Consider the following 22,876-nt stretch of genomic DNA (forward strand, 5'->3'; position numbering starts at 1 on the left):
GTGTTGAGGTTGTGTTGTGGTGAATATCTCCCAACCCACCCAAGGTGGACAGGAGGAATGGCAGCTGACGAATTGCGCAGAGCATCTGTGACAGACCATGACTGCACCTGTTCACCTGAGGGAGCTCACAGTGTGCGTTTATGTAGGTGTGTGTGTGTGTGTGTGTGTGTGTGTGTGTGTGTTATTGTGTTTTTAATCTCCTCGCCTACTGCTATCTAGCCCAGCTGATCCATGCAACTCCCCGCATTCTCAGCCAATCAGGGTGACTAAATATTTGAACTGCACAGATGAGAGAGCCTCCACTCTGACTGAGCCTAATGTTTAGTAAATATCTTATGACTTCTCAGGTCGCCAGTCTACCAAACAACAGCAGCCAAAGAGAGAATTTCAATGTTTGGGTCTGGGTGAGTGTGCACCAGCAATTTCAGATTTTGTTTTCTAAGAAATCAGTTTACGAGGAAGACTGGAGGGCCGATTTGTCCTGGGGTATATACAAAGAAACTATCTATGAATATGGTATTCACTGTTGAGGTAGACATTTGCCATTTTTCAGCCGCTGTTTTCTTATGAAACTCCCTCTGTTATCTATTCTGCTGTGACTTTGGTTTTTACTATGATACAGACCCAAACAAATCAAATTATTTCTCATCACTTCAGATATAGAGCAAGTTAGTTTATATTCCTTTTTCCTTACACAGCACTGTTGTGGTGAAAACATTACTCAAGTGTATTATTGCATCTGATATTGTTCTGATTCAAATACAGAGCAGTGCTGGGAAAACAGGTTGTTCTCTACAGTTGGCCAGTCTGTTGTGTCAACATTATTTCAAGGGGTTGCAATGCAATAATATTTCCTTGAACAGAGGGTGGAACCTGCATTTTATACTGGCCAACTGCTCAGCTTGAAATCACCAACAGTAAATGGTGCTCATGATGTGATTTAAAATGACAATTCACAATAAAGTGCAGTTGTAAAAAAGCTCTCCATCCACGGCATCAGAGCCCACAATCAATATAATGTATCTAAATAATGTAGCTGTATCCAAATTGAAACAATTTTATGATATTGTGTGATAAATTGTTGGCTAGCGTATGATTATTAATTCAAAGTTCTACTCTAAGTGTGGTTGTGTGTTAAGGGAATAGGTCTGGATTTTTGGTTTTGTGCAATGGGTGGCTTAGCACAATGAGAAGGATACTTCTCTCCAGTGTAATAGCTTTTATCACAGTGGGAGGCAAGAGAATACCGATGCATTGCAGGAAAAGCTTGGCGGCAGCGGTGGGGGTGCCCGGTGGCTGACGATGCCGAGACTGAATCAAGGACATATATCTCAGGATCAAACACGTCCTCTCTTCAGGCGTTCCCTCACAAACTGCAGGCCCTTCCGTCAGCTAATGCCTGGCTAAGTTGTTCAAAGAACACCCTGAGGAGAGAGTATTTATGCATAGGAGAGAAGAGGGATAAAACAACCCAAGAGGAGGAGGAAGAGGAGCATAAGCTCATATTCAAACAAAAACAAACACACAAAGCCTAATCAATGATGAGCAAGCAGGGCTGTGTGCTGTGGGTGGCGTGAAAGGTCTGTGGGTTGTAGAGATGAGGAGCATCTGGACAGCCAGATTGATGTTCTCAAATAGCACTTTCCCTGTAACATAAAGCAGCAATGAGGGCCCTATAATGCATCATGTGGTCCTTATAAATACAAATTTGTTTGCAAGTGACCTACCTGGTTATATAAAGGCTGCCTCGTGTGTGTTTGCCTGAATAGAGCAGAACACACTATGCACTCTGACAGTGTCAGTGTGTCTGCAACTTCAGGACGTATTGATTGTTTTTAATGAAGCTTATTTAAAGATACGCCATTAAAATATGAACAGCTTTCCCCCTCATTGTGTGTTCTCACTACATACTTTAGACTTGTTATTCACACCTGAGCTGTGCTGCCTGCTATAATCTCAATTATCAAAGGTTTCTACTTGCTTTAATTGTTAGTGAAGATCGGCCTTGAGACAAATGTGTGAAAAAAGGGAGGAGAAAAGATCTCACCGCTTCTCTGTTATCTGTTGACAATCAGACTAGAAAAAGAAAAAAAACAAATAACCTCATCAAACAGGTTCAACAGTAATGAACGACCATGGGAACCTATCCAAGGCCAAAAAGTGCTGAGAACAGGCAAACTGATGTTTATCTGTGACCACATTTGTGACGTGACAACACTCCCCAGAAAATTCCCACTGCTGTGTTTGAGAACCTGTTCAACCAAGTTTTAAGTGTTACTCATTGAGGTGCTTTCATTGCTAGAGACAGATCAACAGAGAGGAAGAAAACTAACACGGAGAATAAGCTATTTCTGCGTTTTTCTTTTCGTTGTGCATACAGCACCTCGGAGCATTCACTGTTCACAGCGGTCAGAGGCACTCAATAAATATTGCACGATCAGTCAAGGAAGATCCTTGCTTCAGCCGATCAAAAAAGCTGAGCCTCTTTCCAACCTGTGACTTAAGACCTTGTATAATTCACATTTCCTCTGGCTATAGCTCACTCTTCGACTCCTCTTTCTCTCACTCCTTAAGTGTTCTAATGGTGGAGCAATTGCAGCAGAGCAGCCACGGGCAAGCTGTTAGATATAGATGTCTGAGAACGCTTACATCATTCCTGCTGTCATCAAGCTATTTATACCTATCAAACAATTAACATGAAAAAGCTATAACCTGGAAGAAAATAAACATCAGTAGTTACACTGTAATCTATACGTATATGACAACTATCATACACTCATACTATAATACAGTCTATTTACATGTAAAGGTATTTTAACCCTGACTCGTTTTTGTGCCTTTTACATTGAAAGTATGTATGCCATTGTAAATCATTATCATTAAATTATTTTGCTATAAATAAAACATGCCCACTGATGAAGAGAAAGACTCCAGAGGGTACAATTAGCTAAAGCTGAACAATAAAAACATGAATAAAAAGCCTATATTGATAAACATGCACTAACACATGCAAACCTTTACATACAAAGGTAAAACATGTACACATAAGAACGTGATGTAAACACTGTCATATGTCCAAATATTGAACATAAAATGAAGAGAGCAGCTATCAAAACAAGTGTGCTGCACAGCCTACTTTTAAAATTGGATTAGGTGCTGTTGTCTGAGGCAGACATGTTGGCAAGACGGAACAAAGAGAGACAGCAAGCCACAGGTCAATAGTATCTTGCTACCTTTACCTGGAGAGAGACATGGAGGGTGGCACAAAGGGTGGCAAGGAGACAAGAAGGGGACTTATTAGAAGATGAGGCGAGAAGCGTGGTGAATCGGTGGCTAATCCTCCGTTTCCTCTAAGCCTGTGTAATTAGGACATGGGGGATTGCACCGTGACAGGGGATGCTTCTGGACCGCCTTGCTTTTTTTCCCCCTTCTCTCTTTTGTTTATTTCTTCCCTCTTTAGCCTGGGTTTATGGCAGTTTGTCATCTAAATATAGCATGCTTCTGTGTGTCTTGACTTCATTGCAGCATGCTCACTCATAAGCAACATAAACAGACACAGCATGCCTGCACCATGTTTTATTTTTACTCACTACTACTTACTACTTGCTGCTGGAAAGACAGTGCACTCTTTTTTGCTGCTTTGGTCGCTGCGTGACACCCTTAGATTGTATTTGGGGATATTTGTGGGAATCAAATGGGCTGTTTCAGTCAAATAACACTTCCTCCACACACACCAAACAAACAAACACACCATGTTCGAAGGGTGCCTATAACTGAAGAGCCTTAGGAGAGAGAGCACAGTATGGACCAGACATGAGACCAGAGACCAGAAAGGCTGATCAGCATCCTTCTGCCTGTTAATAGCCTTAATCTACTTCCTTCCCCCTGTAGACGGCAAGGAAAGTTGCCTTGGCCCATTTAGAGAGATAGTGAGCGCAAGAAATAAAGTGAGTAAGAGATACAGCGAGACAGAGGAAGAGAAATAAAGAGAGAGAGAGAAATGGGAGGGGGCAGGGAATTAAAAAAAAAAATAAGCCAAGAGAATCTATGAGTCACTAGCTCATTACAGAAATCCTGTTTCTATCCAAGGAGAAAACAGGTTTAAAACACCCTATTAAAGAAAGAATGAAGAGAAACCTTTTGTTTCTAATTCACAGAGGGTCGTCTTTTGAAGTGCTTCACTCCAACACATTTTTACACTTTAACCATGCTACTTTAATGATGCTATTTCCAACACTCTATATTTGAGGGATCTCTTCTTAAACTGATTGGATTTAGAGCCTAAAATGAGGTGCTGTGGCTCCGTCCTGATAACTGGCCTGAAACAACAAGGATAAACACATTAAGTACAGTGGAGGCTTCATTCAGACAATCCATACAATAACAAGATCCACCAGACATACAATCCTGTCATGTTTGCTGAACTAAATCACTTTCTTTTATTGTCTCTCTCTCTCTCTCTGTCTGCCTCTCTGTTTGTCGCTCTCTTTTGAACAATGGGATTTGAACAACCCAGGGTGTCATGGCTTTGTGCAAGTTATCATTGCCATGTGTGCTGCTTTAGCAGGATTAGAGAAAGTGCTTCTGATTCTCCACCTCAACCGAACCGTCACTGTAATACAACACATACACAAATAGTATGCAGTAGCATAGTGTCGTCGTTACTATTGCATTTGGGTTCTGTGGTGTCAAATGACCATGATCATTTTTAGAGTTGAGTTTTTGTATGTCGAATGAAGCTAAGCTCTGGGACAAAAGTTGCAACATAAATTCATCAAAACCATGCAAAAAAGGAGGAAAAGGAAAATTCTGTGACCCTTATGCTTATTTGACAACCGCTGCCAAAAACAATACCTTCCTCTTAGTGGCTGAAACAGGTCAAACTCAACATAGACAGGGTAGGTAGGAGAAACATGTCGAGAGGCTTGACACCCGAGCCTAATGCAATCCAACAATGGGCCTAAACCTAGACGATTGAATTGGTCAGAGCTAGTGCTGACTCGGGGTTATGAAAAAGGTGTCGCACATCAAAAAGGTGACAGGAAATATCAGAAACCATGTTTTTATCACACTTACAAACTTTATCCTTACTTAATCCAAGTTTGGGAGTGCTACAATAGAAAACCTAACCTGACTATGGTTGCATGAAAAGCCAGATGTGCTGATGATGTGTGATGTTATCTTTCAGATCCAATTCTGCATTCTGATTGCGATACCACCACCAGAACCTCCAGTATTTCTCAAGAGAACAGCTGTGACACTTGTGAAGATCTGCTGTGAACTTCTCTCACATTAATTCAGCTAAACTAACAGCATCTACAGCTGTGTAAAACTACTGTGAGCTTAAGTATATACCTGATATGACACAAGTCAGATGTTTTCAAAACATCCTAATCTGACAGACCAAGCCTGCTTTCTAGTGTAAACAAATATTTGCATTTTTCTTCCACTTTGACTCACTAGAGCACAGTCAGGCATTTTCACTGTGTATATTATTTGCGTGTTATTACAATTCCTTAGCGTGCGCAAAATCATATGGAAATATAAGGGGAATGTCAATGGCTTTTGGCTAAATTAACAATGCACACCATCATCAAAAATGAAAATGCATATAGCAAAGTTCTAATCACTACTTTTTCTTTTACCGTACATGACACCGTTACTGTGTGAAGTATCAAACAATCAAATAATAGTATCACTACCTACTGTAATAAAATGGTGCCTGCTAAACAGCGTGATACATCTGCCAGAGGTAGATGAGGTAAAGACACAACACCTGTAAAGCTACTTGCCATGCCGCATAGCAGCACACCACTTTAAATTCATTCCCCTGCACATGTACTCATGAGACTAATACGTGCAATAAGAAAACTGTACACTTTAGCATGTAGGCATTTGATCAATTGTGCCAATGAACAGCAGTGTCGCTCCCCTAAGGATATTGGCGGGTGTTGAACAGAGGCTAAGTGGAAAGGTGGAGAGAGGTAGGTTGAGTCGATGATGTTGGCTTTCCCAGCCCCGGGGCCGAACACATTTAGAGAGTTAACTGACACACTTTGGATGTATTAGCCACAGTGAACTCTGCCAACCGCTCCTCTATTTCTGCTGCACCTCCTCCTCTTCTTCCTCCTCCTCCTCCTCGTCCTATCTCTGTCTGTCTGTCACTACAATCTCCCCTCCATGCAAGACTGAGGAACATGCCTAGTGTTTCAGCAACATTGCTTTAGCATTGATGTTCCTCCGTGCCCCAGCCAAATTGGTGTTTGCCGTCTAGACACTGGTTGCTTGTGTCTCTGTATGGATAAACATACGCGCACACTAACACTCTCACTCGTCTGTTTATAAGTATGATTACATTAAAAGAAACTGACGGAAATGCAATAACGGTCTATTAGTCTACCCGTCAGGGGGGATAATCATTTCAAATAGAAATGTGTTTTCCATCTCACTATCTAATTTATACATTCTTTGCCTCTCCATATGTTTCACTCCTGAGACTGGTGGGTTATGAGCACGAGGCTTTAAAACAGGCTGGGTTCAAGTCCAGGCCACTGCAATAAAACACAAATAAATAGAAACATATAGCAATAAGTACCTCTCAGATTTGGCTCGTGAGTAAGAAAACCCACAGGCTAGAGGACCCCAGCTTTCGCTGACAAATGTATGCATTGAATTTGAAGGTGAGAAAAACAACTCTCCTCAATCCACGCTGCCCCATTCTATGTGGTGGTTTAAGATTAGGGTCAAAGATTAGAAGGCTTACATAAGATAAGAATGGGATTAAAAGAGCTCAGAGATGTAAAATTACAGATCAGAGAGCTGCTGAAAACACACCTGAATTGTAAACAAACTCATAACACAGCAGCCACCTGTCCTGCTGGACAATCCCGGCATCACGGGGGAAAAAACAAAACAATGTATTCCTGATGAGAGAATAGGACGTGAATATTATGGAAACAGCATCCAATATTCCAGAGAGGGATTCAGCACACATCAAAGGCTGCCTCTGCAGTAAGTCTGTTAGATTTGGGATTAATGGACTCCAGAGGGGCCTGGACACACACACGCAGGCACACACACACACACACACACACACACACACACACACACACACACACACACACACACTCACAAACACGTCCACACACACACACACACAAAATCCACTACCACAACTCCTGATAAGATTCACAACCCAGGCTAGCAAAGCACTGCAGTGCAGAGTATATCTATTCTAGTAACTCTCCACAGTAGACTCTACTGCCGCATGATACTGTGTTATAACGTGTTGTAAGTCTGAAGGCATTTAGTGTAATTTCTTAACATTCCAGTAAATTTTGGACAACAGATGCTTCAACTGTCCACGTGGTTTGAGTGTAAGATTTCCATGAATGCAATGCAGGCTCTTTCCTGTCATGTCTATTGGATTGTTTGGGCAAGTTCTTTATTTTGCTTGTCAAATTACAAAAAAACATACCCAGACACACACTTGCATGCATGCATACGTGCACACACAAACCGTAAGTTGCCCCCAAGCTCCAATGAGTTCATGCAAATTACAAAAATGCAAATTCGGGTGGTAAGGCACAGCTGTCCTGCATTTTGAGGAAAACACGACAAAATGGGGGAAACTCACAATGAATCTATTTCGTTTAATCTCGACAGACAGAAAGACAGCCTAATCCCAACCCTGACTGCCTTTCCACCCCAATGCCCAGCCTCTCCCCATTCGGCCACCCCCCCTCCCGCATCCTCTGCCCTCTGGGCTAAAACCACAGGTGCAGGCAAATGCAAACCACTGGGTGGAAAATGCTCGTTGACAGCATTCTGGTGTGTTTGCGATTGGTCAGTGAACAATGAGGGAGTTTCCTGAACCACTTGTCGTGCTCATGGAACAGCTGGACACCAACACCAGACACGGATCAGGGTGGGAAGAGACCATGCGGAACAACAGAGAACTTAAAACTAAAATGAGATTCAGCAGAGCTTAAGCTCACTGTCATTTCATAAACTGTTTGTGAGTCGCAGAGAGACGAATTCACAAAGAACACAAACAAAGCTAAGTCACAGTTATTTGCAAGAAATTCTCTACATATAAATGTTTTGGTTATATTTCACATTGTAAATGTGTTTTCTAGTAAACTAGGTGTTCTAAATGAAATAAGCTAGTATTTGTCTAATTTTACTGTCCCTTGAAATTGTTGTGTATTAATTCATATTTAAGCAGAAGTGGTCATAATTTAGCAGCTCAAAGCTGGAAAAGGAAGATGGTGGCAATCACCTGTTGTTCGATATGTCTTGAATTCTGATGTGGTTGCCTGGATACAGCAACAGCAAGAGTGTGTATTTTCCATCAGTCTATGTGTACTAATTCACTGGCTCGCTCTGCAATTGTCTCCCTCTTCTCTTTTGAGCACCACCACGCAGGCACACAAGTATATGCAAGCACGAACCCACAGCCGTGTGCACACCCAAACCCGCTCTCATCCACATGATCATCCTGAGCAGCATTATCACAATCTAGGGAACTAGATTATCCCTAGGCTCAAAACTTCATCCTCTTTGATCCCCACTTGGGAGGGGATGAGAGACAGCACAGGGGACCATCACCCAGATTTCCCACTTGTTAATCAAGGCAGATTTTGATCACCTTCAGCGACAGATGGACAACTGTTTTCAAAACATCACCCCACAATAGGCATTACACTATCGAGGATCCTTCCTCCAGCAGCAACACCACCCTCACAATGTTTCTAAGATCCCATTATAATCTCAGTAATTCTTATTTTCTAAAACTATATCAGATACAGCTGCAGACATGTCAGTTAATATGATGCATTATGGGGTGCCGCAGAAAAATCTATGTACACCAGTCCTGCATTTCGCCTAAAATGTACTAAAATTCAGCTACTTTTATTTATTGCTACAATCTAGGATGCTTTAATAAATATTTTTAACTTGCTACTTACTTATTCCAACAATAAAAACTGAAAACATGAGCAAATCTGGTGCTGAGAGAGAGTGATGTTCTCTTTAAAACCTGTTACAGAGAAACCTACACATCTGCAACACATCCTACCTCCCTACCTCGCCGCGGTCTGAATTTTAATGAAGGGTGCGTGTGTAAACCAAAAGAGGAGGTGCAAACACTCATAAGCACTGTATGAAGATCCATCACACTTAGTTGTTTACACTGCAAGCCGCCTTCTAAATCTCCATAATAGATCTTTGTTGTGGTTTGAGGTGGGATGGTGAGGTCAGCTGTTAATTGGCTGCTGGTAATTACAGATGCATCTTAAGCTTGCTGACACTGTCCATGGGGCTTTGGAGACTTGCAACTAATGCACCGCAGAGATTACAGCAATGTACAGAAAATTACACAACTCATTGATGCATACTGAAGCAGCAATTAAAACTCCTCATTTTAAGTCTAACCTGGTTCTTCACTCTGTCATGGAGCCAGTGTGGGCATCACATGTTAGGAATATAATGCATTTAATGGCTTAAATTATATTTAGGTTGAGCAGGGAACATCGTTTTTTTTTGTTTGTTTGTTTTTTACACATTTAAGATCAGATCTTGTTTTTTGCCCCACGCCTCTTCATTTAAATGTTCAAGCTTGTCATTCATTCAACTCTTCCATCCTTCCATCCCTGCCAGTTGCCATGAGGGTGTCTTTCCCCTCTGTGGGTCTGCTTCCCGGGGAAAGGGAGGCAGCGCAGGGACAATAGCAGCCACCCAATTAAAGCTGTGTTGGCCTCGCAATTCCTCAAGGTATTGCCATGTGACAGTTTAATTAACCAAGCCCCTTATCTTAATTTAGCAGGATCAAAAAGTAACAAACTGAGGTTATCAGAGAAAAACACTCCCAGTCGCCATCCTCACATACTCACGAAGACACACACATCCTCTCTCTCAATCTCCGTCAGTATGAAAAAAGCTATAGTACAGTGCCACACATGTAACAGAGATATTTGATGAAATGAATACAACTAGTTTATATTTCCATCCTCACATATACCACAAGGCTCTATTTTTAGTGCAAATGCTTTAATGCATATTAATTACAGCTGTAGGGGTCGGCCTAATGACAGTCTTTTTATGCCGCCACAGTGTGTGCAAGCATGTCCCTGTACATGTGACTGGGTTCAGGCGGGTCTTAGCTGGGTATGCGTTAGAGTTAACAGGTTTTTCTTTTGAATTTGAAGTGGTGGCTCAGTGACTGCAGGAGGCCAGGCACCATGCTACTTAAACAAATCTCCCATGGCGCCTGCCTGCTGTTCCGCCCTTCTTCTTCCATCCATCCATCCATCCATCCATCCATCCATGAGCTCTCAGCTGATCACTTATCAACTGGTTGCCATGTTTCTTCCTTCCTTCACTTTGGCCCTGTTTCTTAGACTTTTATTGTCTCAATCCACATTTGTATCTATTTCATACATTTAAGCCCTCCTGCTATTGCTCTACATACCCTTTCATATATCCGATTTTCCTTCTTTTCTGACATCTCTGATCATCCCATCCTCTGTCATCGCATAAACCACATCCCCTCTCTTTGTTTTAGCATTTCCTCTTCTTCAACTACTCCATTATCTATAGCACTGCAGGCAGTGGATGAAAGGACATTACTAGTTATGGTTGAACAGAGAAGAAGTCCTGATGCCTTGGACAGGCCAGGCCCATTTATCTCTCTGGTCCCTGATGCAGTGTAACATGGGGAAACAATGCCCCAGGGCAACACAAATATTCATTCACATCAGCCTAGGAAACAGCCTGGACAAAGGGGCCCTTAACTTGTATCTTACTGATTCGGTGGAAGTTGTGCTGAATTCACTGTCAGGGAAATTCTTACCAGGCATTTCATTCGCACGTAATCAAAACTGAACAATTTCCCCAGTTTGTAACTGCCTGCCTAGAATTGATCAAACAATCTGTCACTTGGTATTTTTGTAATTAATAATGTTGTTGCATCCAATAGAGCATTACTGGGAACAATATAAGTCAAACCGTAGCATTGTGTGATCCAAACCTCAGCTGATTGTGGCTTCACACCAAATCTACACAAAAACATATTAATATAATTGCATACTTACAGATGCCACTTTTCCACTGAGTTGAGGTTTTTAAGTTGTACATTGTCAGTAGCAAAGATGCCACGTGGTTTGCAGTGTTTGTGGAAAGAGAATGATGCACAGCTACACAGTTACACAAACTATGAAGTGTGCCAGCCAGTTTGCAAATTCATAGTAACTGTTCTGTCAGAATGCACAAATAACACAAACACACACACAGACGCACACAAGACAAAGTCATTGAGCAAGCAGGGGAAATACAGGTGAGATCAGAGACAAGTCATGTGAAAACAAGATGCCACTCGTGACTTCACCTCCCACAATATTGTTACTCTAATTGTGAAAACAGACCACAGGTGTCAATTAGTATCTCACTGCTGAAAAGTAAAAGTATTGTCTCTCCATCTGTCTCTTTATAATAAAGTATAATGTTGCAGGTGCTTTATGTGATATCACAAGTGACAAAAACTACTGATGGCAGCACTACATTGACTACTGTCCTTGTTAATTTCTGTCAGTGTTGTAGCAAAGCTGCAACTACTAACTGTTTATCTATACCTTTTTTCTACCATCAACTTTTGCCTATAAACAAGCAAATAATGACAAATACCAATGTTCTCATTTCAATTCAATGTATAATGATTTGAAGATGATTAAAGCAAGCAGCTCTTTGAATTTTGTTAAGTGTTTGCAACTCGTAAGCAGTAACTGTTTGTTTGATCAATTTATAGTAAAAATACCAATCATCAAATTTGAAACTAATTAAGTTTTCAAGGCACGTACATTAGTGCTGAAACAGATAAGAAGGATAATGTATGAGACAGAAAAATTATATGGAGGAAGAAAAAGAGGCTATCAAAGCATATGTAAGGGTGTGGTTAATGTCTAGAATTACATCTGACACACACACACACACACACACACACACACACACAAATGCACAAATGCCCGGCTGTCCATGGACAGAGGACAGATGGCCGTGGCGTGGCTCTGATCCAGGAAGTGACGATGTTCTGTATCATTATAATCTGCTCCGTAGTATCCTCCCTACTGCTGTGCTGGACAACATGTTTCACCCACTGAGAGCAGATACTGGAACAGCTCTTCTGCTGCTCTGTCACACATACTCTTAGAGAGGCGCTGCGACAACAAACTAACTTGTATTGTGAGTGCTTCTTTGTTTAACCCTTAGAAAGTGGGAGGGGGTGAGAAATGGTCATTTCATAGCCCACAACTCAGAATTTCACCATTTCTTAATGCAGCAAAGAAACACATACAAGAACGGAGCAAATGCACAGCAGCAGAATGTTCTAAAACACATCCACTCAGCCCTTTACAAATCAGTCTTGGATTGCTCACAGGAGTTATTTCTGTCAGTAAGTCTGTGTGTCTATCCGACACACAAGGCTGCAAAGCACTGGTTCTGATTCACCGTTCAGCCTGTTTGTTGTTTTCAGGAAAAGCTCACTTGTTACCACCCATAAGCTGCAAAAACCAGCAGCAACAAATCTCCACTCTCTGAATCCAGCTTCTGTCTTAAAATATCTCAGCATCAAAAGTTATGATAACAATCCTAATTGTGTGTGCTGTAACCACAAATTTAACTAAGCTTTTCAATTAGAGGTTAATGCCTGAAAAAAAAAAAAAAAAAAGTAGGCTGCACTGCCATGGGGCTCAGCCACACAATGTTAATTAATTTCATTTATAGCACAGACGCCACATCTACAAGGTTGTTGTTCATGTGATTACAAAGAGAACAACTGGGAGCAGAAACATGTCTGTCGTGATGATGGAGCTGATAAATAACACTGGATTTTCTCTCTTGCTGCTGCTTTGAAGGACTCTATCTTACGTGTGTGTGGTAGAACAAGTTTGGCAGACAGTTTGTTTGGTTTCTTTATTTTGCTATTCACTCTCACCGGTGAGAAATCACTCACTGTGGATGATAATGTGAGTTACTAGTGTGTTTACAGCAAGCAAGTCTGTGTGCATGTATAAACTGTAAACATGAAATATGCAAACTAATCAAACCACCTGGCCTCACTTTCTGAGGTCTATTACACACAAATGAGGCATTAAAACAAACAAATTCAAATTCATCCGCAGGTGAGGCTGCTACGACAAGAACAACGACAAAGGCATCTGCAGCCAGACCCACAGTTCAACGTACCATTTAAATGGTAAACAGCGCGTGCAAAATCTGTTTTCCAGAGAGCTGAGTGAGACTGACCAAAAAAATTAAAACAAGAAATAATAATGATAATAATATCACTGAGGTTTTACTAGACCTGACAGTGGATGAAACTTTAACAATATGGTTGAAGAGTGATTAACTTTAAATCTCCATGACTCTGGACTAATCCTCATACTCAGTGCTCCTACATTTTTTAATGGGCCTTGAATAACATTTCCACAGCATTTAATGGCTTTGTGTGTTTTTTCAATGTCTAATATGAGTGAGCACACACTTGGATTAATACCCTGTAATGTTCTCATTACAGAGCGGTGAGAGGAGAGAGGGTTTGGCAGCCGTAAGCATTTAGGGGCAGCAGCCCTTATTGGAAGGTGCAGGCGAAAAGCACTCTCAATGGGATCTAACGCAGCTTTTTTTTTTAAGATGAGAAGTCCAATCACGCTATGATGAGAGGTTGTAATGGTGCTTAGAGTGAAATAAGACATATTTTTACTCATTGCTTCCATAAACATGCCATAATTATTCACTGCGGCTACGAGGGTGAAGGGATAATGTCAGAGATTTATAGCCCAAGTGGTAAGAGTCCGAGATATTCATCAATCCTCTCCAACATTGTGGTGCCGTAGTGCTTGAGATAGGCTTCATTGGCTGAATGAGGATCGGGGGTGAGCCGCCATGCAGGCGGGCTGAGGTTTAGAGGTGGATATCGCACCCCACAGCCAGCCCAGCCCAGCATCCCACACACCCAGCACAAGAGGAAGGACACAAGAATGGACATTACCCTTCATGAACCACAATCAATGGAATTTAATAAAACTTAGTGTATTAAAGAAAAATAGACTAATCCCTTTAAATCTTCCATAATGAGAAAGAAGAAATCCTAAGACTGTGATATTTCCCCTCCCTTCACCCCTCAAGATTTTAGGCTTTCCGCAGGATTCCACTAGCTTAGCCGCAAATCGCCTCACTGCTGTGCGATACCGCTATATCCTCTAAGAATGGGGTGAACACACGATCTGGCACGTGTGTATGGGCACACAAACACACACACACACACACACACACACACACACACACAAATCTTATTTGACTTTGAGTGATGCATCCTGGAGAAGTCCAGATTGCTGATTGTTCTTATTTTCCACACCAGGAAAAGTAGCTGGTGATGTTGCCATGAATCAGGCTATCAGCCCGGCCAGGGACAGGCCACGACGAGCTGAGAAGATGAGGAGTAGGAAAAGATGAAAGGCTCAGGGACAAATCCTCTCTGTCCAATGGCTCACACAAACAGTTAGAAGAAACACGAGCATCTGGCTGCTGTTTTCAGATGTTGCTTGTTTTTCTAATCTACTCCCCAAGGCCATGCCACAGACTTTTAGATAGACTATTTGACGTTTTGATATTAAAACATGACAGGTACTTCATAGAGAGGCTAAAATGATCCTAATTTTTAAATGAATGCTTACTGATGAAAAGAGCTAACATGGTAAGCAAAGAGGAGCACTGTAGCACATCAAGTCCTGCTCATGCTGCTAGAGAGTTCACTGGAATGACGCGCGTACATGTCTCCACTGGAACAATGGGTGTAAACACACTCTGATGGCCCCAATTAATCATGTTTAAACAGACAGATGTGATAGCATCACATGAAACCATGACTCCTCCATATGCTACCTGTTTAGAGCAATGTTTGTAAACTGACTAATTACAATGCTCTCAAATGAAGCTTCTCTCTCAGCAGATGTTTGTCCATTAACCTGCAGAACAATTACTTTAGCATCGTTGTGAAGAATCGTACATTAACAATGCCCTCTGTGCACTGAGGAGTCCACCCTGACAGAGACTTCCAACTAGTTTATCGCGCTGGTTTGCCAATAGGAGAAGTTAAAGAAGAAGAAAAATAACAAAAGAAGGGATCAGCTTGAAAAATTAAGTTCTTGCTGTACTGATTTATGGAGGTATCGCTTTTTCTAAGTGTAAATCAGTTATATTTGTTGTTGTCACCAATGATCTATACTAAGGTTCGGGGTGATTTATGCAGTATTACAATAAAGCCCCTTGATCACATGGTCAAAGGGTATGAAAGGTATGAATATTATATATTCTCATATCACAGGTAATAATAATGAGAAATGGGAACTTTGCCAGCACTTTTCAGAGCCTAATAACAGCAGTAACTGTTGTTGCTTTAGTTTTCATCTGAAGAACAAATGTCTAAAAGTCAGTTTCTCTGTCCACAAGAAACGATTGAGTCACGTTCTGGCTGTGCCGCGGCTCCATCACATCTCCACTTTGGATCCAATGCCCACTGGAAGTGTTTCAGAAGAAGTGCGTCTTCAAGCAGCCTGTCTTTCAGCAGCCAGATTTCGTGTTGCTTTGTTCATTTGTTTTTGGGATTCAGTTGCGCTGTGTCTGAACTGTTTGTGTTCCTCTCTTTCTCTCTGTCAGTCTTTCTCTTGCTTCAACTGAAATTTACATTATACACAACAATTTACCCCTAAAAGGGAACCCACATAAAAATGACTATTAACCATCATTGACACTTGGCAACAACCATCACTGTTTTTGCAGATGTTTTTAGAAAACTCTATCTAAACTATCCGAGTCACTAAATTATGAATACATCTTCCACTCACCAATAATAAACTAAATTGCCTTGGTGACACAGCTGCACGTTTTTGTCCATAAAAAGGTATAATTGATCAGCCATAATACTTGATTTTTCATACAAAAGACTTGAAGGAAATTATGAATATGAATATCTCCGAATTACATAAACATGCATTATTGATTGCAACCATAATTGTAATATGTATTATATGTACTTCCCTTAGTCCACTATTTTTAACAAAAATTACATACCTGTCAATAATGAATAAGTTGATCGTGCTGAATTTTGAATACAAATTCAGAAGCATTCAAAATACAGATGTAATACGCATCTACCCACCATATAAAACATGTCTGCATTTATCTATGAAATATGAATGATGTTGAATGGAATGCCCTTTTCCAACAGTCAGACAAAGGTTTATTGAAGGCCATAGTGTAGAGGTTGCCATGGCTACAAGTGTGAAAAGGGCATCTGATCTGACTTCTGACCAGTCAATTAATCTTGGAATTGCAATTTCTTTCTTTTTTTCTGTTATCAAACTTTCACTCATGATTCGAAATTAATTGCTGCGAATAAAAAAGAAGAGAGGAAAGAGTGAGATTGTGGGGACTTGACACACTTTGAAAAAATACAGTAATGCTAGAGTCTTAAGATTAAGACTGCCACAAGGGAAGATGGGAGAATATTTAAGATGGATTAAAGTCTGACTATTTAGTTTGTTTGGTCTCAGTGTGAAGTGCTAGAGAAAACCTATTATTCAACAAAACAATATATAAACACCTAATTTTCTCATGATTTTACAGATTTACTTGCTTGGAAGTTTCGCAATGCCACAATGAAAAATCAATTACATGACATCGCTTTTTAAAATATACATTGCTCTTATTGTTTTGGCTGCTTAATTTAATTGAAAATGCTAATGATAAGAACAACAGGACTTCCACATTTGACATGACACATTCTTGTAGGATAAAGGACGACAATACTATCCTACACCTAACATACAGGTATATATATATATATGCCTGTATGTGCATTTAACATCATTGTTTGGGTGTGTATGTGCCAAGAGTTTGTGTGTGTGTGTGAGAGCAATTGACAAAGCATTATTTAAGCTATTCACAAGCTGAGGGATGATGTGGGGGTGGGGATTTCTATCACCTTCCACAAATAACAGGGAAAAGTCAATTTCATCGCCATGTACTGCGCTGTCATAGGAACACGTCTCATGCTGCCCTATCCTCACTGTATCCATGCTGTCCTCGTTGAATCGCATCCTCTGTTCCACTCATGAATCCCTTTTGAAACAAGGCAGGAGGCGGTTTGATTATCACACTCCAATCGCAGCTAATTAGGATGGGTCAGCTGGTACAGTCAAACAGTGTCCCTCCACGCTCTTCCTCCTCCTCTTCCATCATCCCTCTCTCTCCATTTCCTCGGACAGCCCTATCAGTGGGTAACATCTCCCTACACCACTGCCGCCTGTCTGCCCATGATAGCGACTATGGCAGTCATCTCCACAGAGGCGAGCGATGTGCTGCCAGCCACTCCGCTGGAGCCAGACGAGTCTGTATCAACGTCTGCTGCAGACGCGTTGGAGCATCAATTAATCGCTGTTTAAAACTGGCAAAAAACGCATTTGATATACTTACGCTTAATTAATACATTGCTACTAATTTTGCAGGGCTAATTAATCATTTGAGACTGGTCCCCAATGCGAAGATGTCCAGATTATGTTGTCTGGAAGGAAACCGCACTGAACATCAGAGAAGAAGATGAATTAAAAGCATGGAAATGTGCTGTTGTAGGTTTGTTTCCCTCATTTCCACTATTTAAGCTCTCCTCTGGCAACAGGCATTGGTAGAACAAAGTATAAGAAAAAAAGAAAAAAAGGATAAAAAGGGATGGCAAAATCAGAAACAAAAAGGAGAAATATATAAAATTGTGTATACACTACAGGCTACAACCTTGCGACTATAAAGGCTAAGAACTGAAACAGGGTTGGGGATTGATTGGGACTTAAACTACATGCTTTGTGCACTTGTAGTTCTGTTTATACTGAGCCAGTGAATGAGGCCGCAGTGTCCTGGCAGGCAAGCAGAGAGAGCTACAGAGAGTAATTGGGAGGGCTATGCTTGGAGAGAAACAGAGGACTTAAGATGAAGGAGGGATGGGGGTAGAGAAAGACCTATGAAGTAGATGCTAAGTGCTGAGATGTGAAGAAAATAAGCCAGCAGGAAAACGACCCCAGGGAAAATGACCAATGACAAGTTCCTTTTTCCGTCTGATGATAGACAGTACCTGTGTGCTTCCATGTGTACAGTTCATGTGAGTGCGCACAGGGAGCTTTATTTAAACCACAGAAAGTAGAGCAGTACATTACACCATATTTCCTTTTAATAGCTCATATTTCCTCTATACACTTTCTCCTTTTTCTAAGCCTCATTAATTAGCAATAAAATGACTATAATACATGAGCGGCTCTGCTTAAGACAAAGTAGCAGATGGGACTACTTTTGAGCTTACCAGACACAAAGTGACCATCTTGCGATTCATCTTAAACAGCAGGAGTACATGAAACATAAAAACAGACCTTTCTTAGCAGATGACATTGTAAGAGCCAGAAGATCCCACCATAATATTGTTTCCTCGTGTAAATATTAACTCAAAGTGAGGCCTCATTTACTGCTTTTGAGCATTCAACTGGTATCTTTGCAACTTAATAATGATGCACTGGAACACTGCCAGAGTGGTGTTCACCCCCCCCCCCACACACCCCCTCCTCACTTCTCATCACTGCTCTTGCACAATGCCTTGGCCTCCTGCCCCTGCCCTCCCCCACAGCTTAGCTAAACTCACATGTTATTGGCCAAACACAGCCAGCTGCAGCCAGTTAACTGTCTAATCTCACATCAATCGATTTCCCCAAACAAGGAGAGGTGGAGAAGTGGAACGAAAGTTGTGGAGCGGGGGTGAAAACACAGCGGAGGGTGAGAATAAATGGGAGGGCAGAGATGAGTGCGAAACACGGTGAAGGCAGGTTACAGCCTTTCACTGAGTTTCCAGCACCACCGGGCTTGTTTGTGTGTGTGTGTTTGTCTGTTTGTGCACATGGGTGCGACAATCTCTTGTTCGAGACCGACAAAAGGATAGCGATCGAAGACAACACACAGATAGGTGTATGGACAGGCTGTGGTTGGCACTATCAGGCAGTAGCAGTAAACATCCACCAATATTATTGCATTGGGACAGTTTTTACTGACTGAGTACTGCCCAACACTCCCTTTGTCATGTGTGTTCTGTGTGTATAAATGTGATTGTTTCAGTCCCTCATGGACAATTAAATGGGAACATTTTCAAAATGAGAAACATATGGAGCTTTTTAATTGACCAATTTCTCTTGCCAACGTGTGTGGGGTTTTTTTCATTCTAAAAACCAATGAAAAGGGAAAAAGAAAGCTCTCTAGTCAGACATGCATATTGCAGCACAGAGTGTTGCACAAATTGTCATTGTCCTTCCGCAAGGAGAAAAACAGCCCTTCTGTTCCCTGGATTAATAGCACCATTACAGAGCATCCATGTTCAGTTTACAGCACTGTACTTCTGGATCCAGTCAGTGAGATACACACTTCTTGGTGTAGAGACTTTAGTGAATTCGTATTTCTGTGGGAATATCTGTTTTGCCAAGCAGATAATGGCCCACACCAAGGTACATGACTGGATGAAGCTGCAGTGAAACATTTACCATACCTCCTGTCCCATTACTTCTCTCTATACCTATGTATAATCTTGGATTCCTTTCCTCCCCTGACCCTGCACTAATCATTCGAGGTGGCTGGGGTGAGGAGGACTGCAACAACTCATATCTGGGGAGTTATTGTTCTACACATGTCATGTGTAATCTGCCCGACCCACAGCGCTTAGAATAATTATTCATATTTAATCACCACACTACGAAGCTACATCGCCTGCCGCTCACTAAGTCATTTTCCATGTTCCATTATCAAAGTTTCAGAGACGGGTGCTCAGGGAAGGGGGACTAAATGGAGAGGCTGAAGTAGTTGGGCTTATAAAAACATAATGGGCTTGTCTGCTTTGATAAACTGAGGACGTGTATAGAATGCACACTCGCTCATACCCCAAAATACACACGTGGATATACACACCACACACACACACACACACACACACACACACACACACACACACACACACACACACATTAAATGAGAAAAGTGCCGAGAACAAAGTAGGGGAGAATAAAGTAGCCAAGTATAAGTTCAGATTGTGAGCGTTCAGGCAAGTCAGGAGCTCAATCGTTAATACAAATAACTGCAGCGCAGAAAACGAATTGATAGTCATTTGGTTCAAGTGTGTTTGGCTTGCGCGGCATCTTTCATTTCTCATGCAGTCAAATTTGCCAATGAGGGCTCACCTTGCTCCAGAGGTGGTGGTTTCACGCCTGTGGCCTTCAACTTGAGGGCTTCTTTTGCAGACATATCGCAGCAGGAGCCTTTGTTGGTGTCCTGGTCGCTGTCAGCCTGGTCGCTGTCCCCATGACCACTGTCTCTGAGGCTTGCTCGCTCTGGGTCTTTGAATGTCGAACTACTAGACAAATTAACAAGAAAGAGAATTAGAAGGTTAGTACACAGGCTTTTTATTTATTTTTTTACCCTCAGTGGAAGTTTAGATAGAATGAAACATTGATGAGCACCCCTGGATGGTTAAACAAAACAAGAAAAAATATAATAATAGGATTTAGGATGTAACAAAATGCTTAAAATCCTGCTATAGGAGACTAAAGATGAAACAAAAAAAGAGAGGATCTTGTGTATGATATTTTCTGTTTTACAGAATACCGTCAGTGAAAGCTTTTAAACCTAATTTAACGTACATGCCCTTCCTCTCCCTGCTATGACTCAGTACAATTAATTGTCAGTTTAGTTACTGTTGGTATAGTACTGTGTTGGGACTATTGGAGAAAAGAAAAGAAAGGCCTGAGATGTAGTGACGGTTATAGATCCCAACTCTTACCTTTGAACAAACTGTTGTCTGCTACCCATATAATTAGGCTCAGTGGGGAAATTGTCCGTCTGTGGAGAAGAGAGAGAGAGAATAAAAAGTATGTAGTGGGCTCTACAGAAATGAGTCCTGCTGTGAAACAAGATCTCCTCGTGACATATGATTAATTATACAGGAAAAAATGAGGTAGAGGACAGAGTAGAGGCAAATAAAATACTGGGGATGTGAGCTCTATATCGTTGAGGGTTGAGCATTTCATTAACCACATAAAGGAGGCTAATTAGCCATTCGGGAGTAAACCGCAGAGCTGAACATCAAATCTGGCAGACGAAATATAATCAATAACTGCTAGGACAATAGTCTTGATGAGCATAGAAAACTTTGCAGTTACTGTGTTGTCAGCTAAACACCTCGCAGCCAAATAACAGCACTATTTGTACCGAAATTAAAATGGAATTTGCAAGTTTCTTTAACAACATTTCTGTGAGAAACTGTTCACTCTTCAGGCAGACTCAACACTTTTTTTTTTCTTCCAGAAATTGGAGGAATTGTTTGTGAGGAACCGGGGCTTGTAAGTGTTGAACCATCTGGTGTTAATTTGATATGGGGCTACCTGATCATACCCAAGGGGTCTTCATGCTATGTGGACCGATAGAAAAAAAGCACACATACACTTGTGTGCACACATGTACACACACTAACACAGTAAAGTCTCAGAAAGAAACAGTAAGGCATGTATGACAATATACAGTTGTATAAAGGAATACTGGTACAAACTCTATACTGAATAAACCGCACAAACACTCAATCCTCTGCACTGTATGTAGCAGTGCATTACAAACCGGATCAATCACACTGGCACTGGAGAGTACTGCGTCTCTCTCCCAGTCTGTCTCTCTCTCTTGTTAATTATATCAAAGCACGGTATATGAGGGTTTTTAATCGGGTCAATTGAGATAAAAGGTCACAAAAGATCCCAGTTTCTTTCTGGCATTTACCTGCCAATAATGAAATCAACTAATGGAAAAGCAATCAGATGTACGTGGTTCACTGTAAGCCACTAACGTGTTTATATTTTGTTAAAATTATTACAGGAATATCCCTGTTGGCTAAGGAAGGGTTGAAACAAATGTCTTCAAGAGCAATGGTTTTCATGCTGTTGCAGTGGTATTCATCACAGTAACACAAATAATTACCCTATGTAGTGCACAACTCTGTCTTGAATTGATAGCAGTAAAATGTCATGTTTAGTGAGTAATGTCTGCCTTGTGCCAGGCTTTTTCACATGCACAGCTTGACTCACAGTCAATAGAGTATTTCAATGTCATCCGTGCTCTGCGGTGGCTCAGTATGAAAAGGGGTGTGTGAAGGTCAGACAGGCCACCTCAGTACTTTGACCTTCCATGCTTTCGCCAATACCTTTATCTCTACCTAAACACTCTATTCCACCTCAGCCTTCGCCAAGATTAAAAGAAAACACCCACAGAATATATCAAAGACTGGAATCTGACCACGGAGAAAGAGAAGAATGAATGTTTGAAATTGTTTGGCATTGAAATGATAACAGCCGGAGTTTTTCAAAAAAGGATAGATGGAAGTCTTTATATTGATGTGCCCCTTCTGTACTTTTATGACCAGGGACTCGTCCTTGGACATACTTTTCAATCAACTAAGCTCTGTTGGCACTGAATCTGATCAGGCTGAAAGGACAAAAAGGTCTTTCTTAATTGTTATAGGGTTTAATTTGCTCTCTGCATCTGTGCACATAGAATAAATATCTAAATGATATTCTTGTGCGCAAAACCCGTTGTCTACATTACAATACAGTAAAAAATGTCATCTTTTGTCACCCACTGTAGTGGTTACCACTGATGAAATAAACTTGAAATGGCAATGGTCTACTGTACTTCAATGTAAAAACTGCTTTGATAGTGTTTGAAGTGGAAATTCAGGATTGTAGTTTTTTCCTTAACA

General features: G+C 41.2%; 1 protein-coding gene across 1 annotated transcript in view; it reads right to left on the reverse strand.

The window, feature by feature from the left end:
- pcdh17 (protocadherin 17) overlaps positions 1–22,876 on the reverse strand; it is a 49,695-nt gene that overhangs the window by 6,933 nt on the left and 19,886 nt on the right. The window contains exons 2-3 of the mRNA XM_070911161.1: positions 20,915–20,973; positions 20,316–20,488 (exon numbers count right to left, since the gene is read on the reverse strand). Of these exons, the coding sequence (XP_070767262.1) occupies positions 20,316–20,488; positions 20,915–20,973 (232 nt within the window). The remainder of the gene's footprint in view (positions 1–20,315; positions 20,489–20,914; positions 20,974–22,876) is intronic.

This window comes from Enoplosus armatus, chromosome 1 (genome assembly GCF_043641665.1).
Source record: "Enoplosus armatus isolate fEnoArm2 chromosome 1, fEnoArm2.hap1, whole genome shotgun sequence".
Lineage (NCBI taxonomy): Eukaryota > Metazoa > Chordata > Actinopteri > Centrarchiformes > Enoplosidae > Enoplosus > Enoplosus armatus.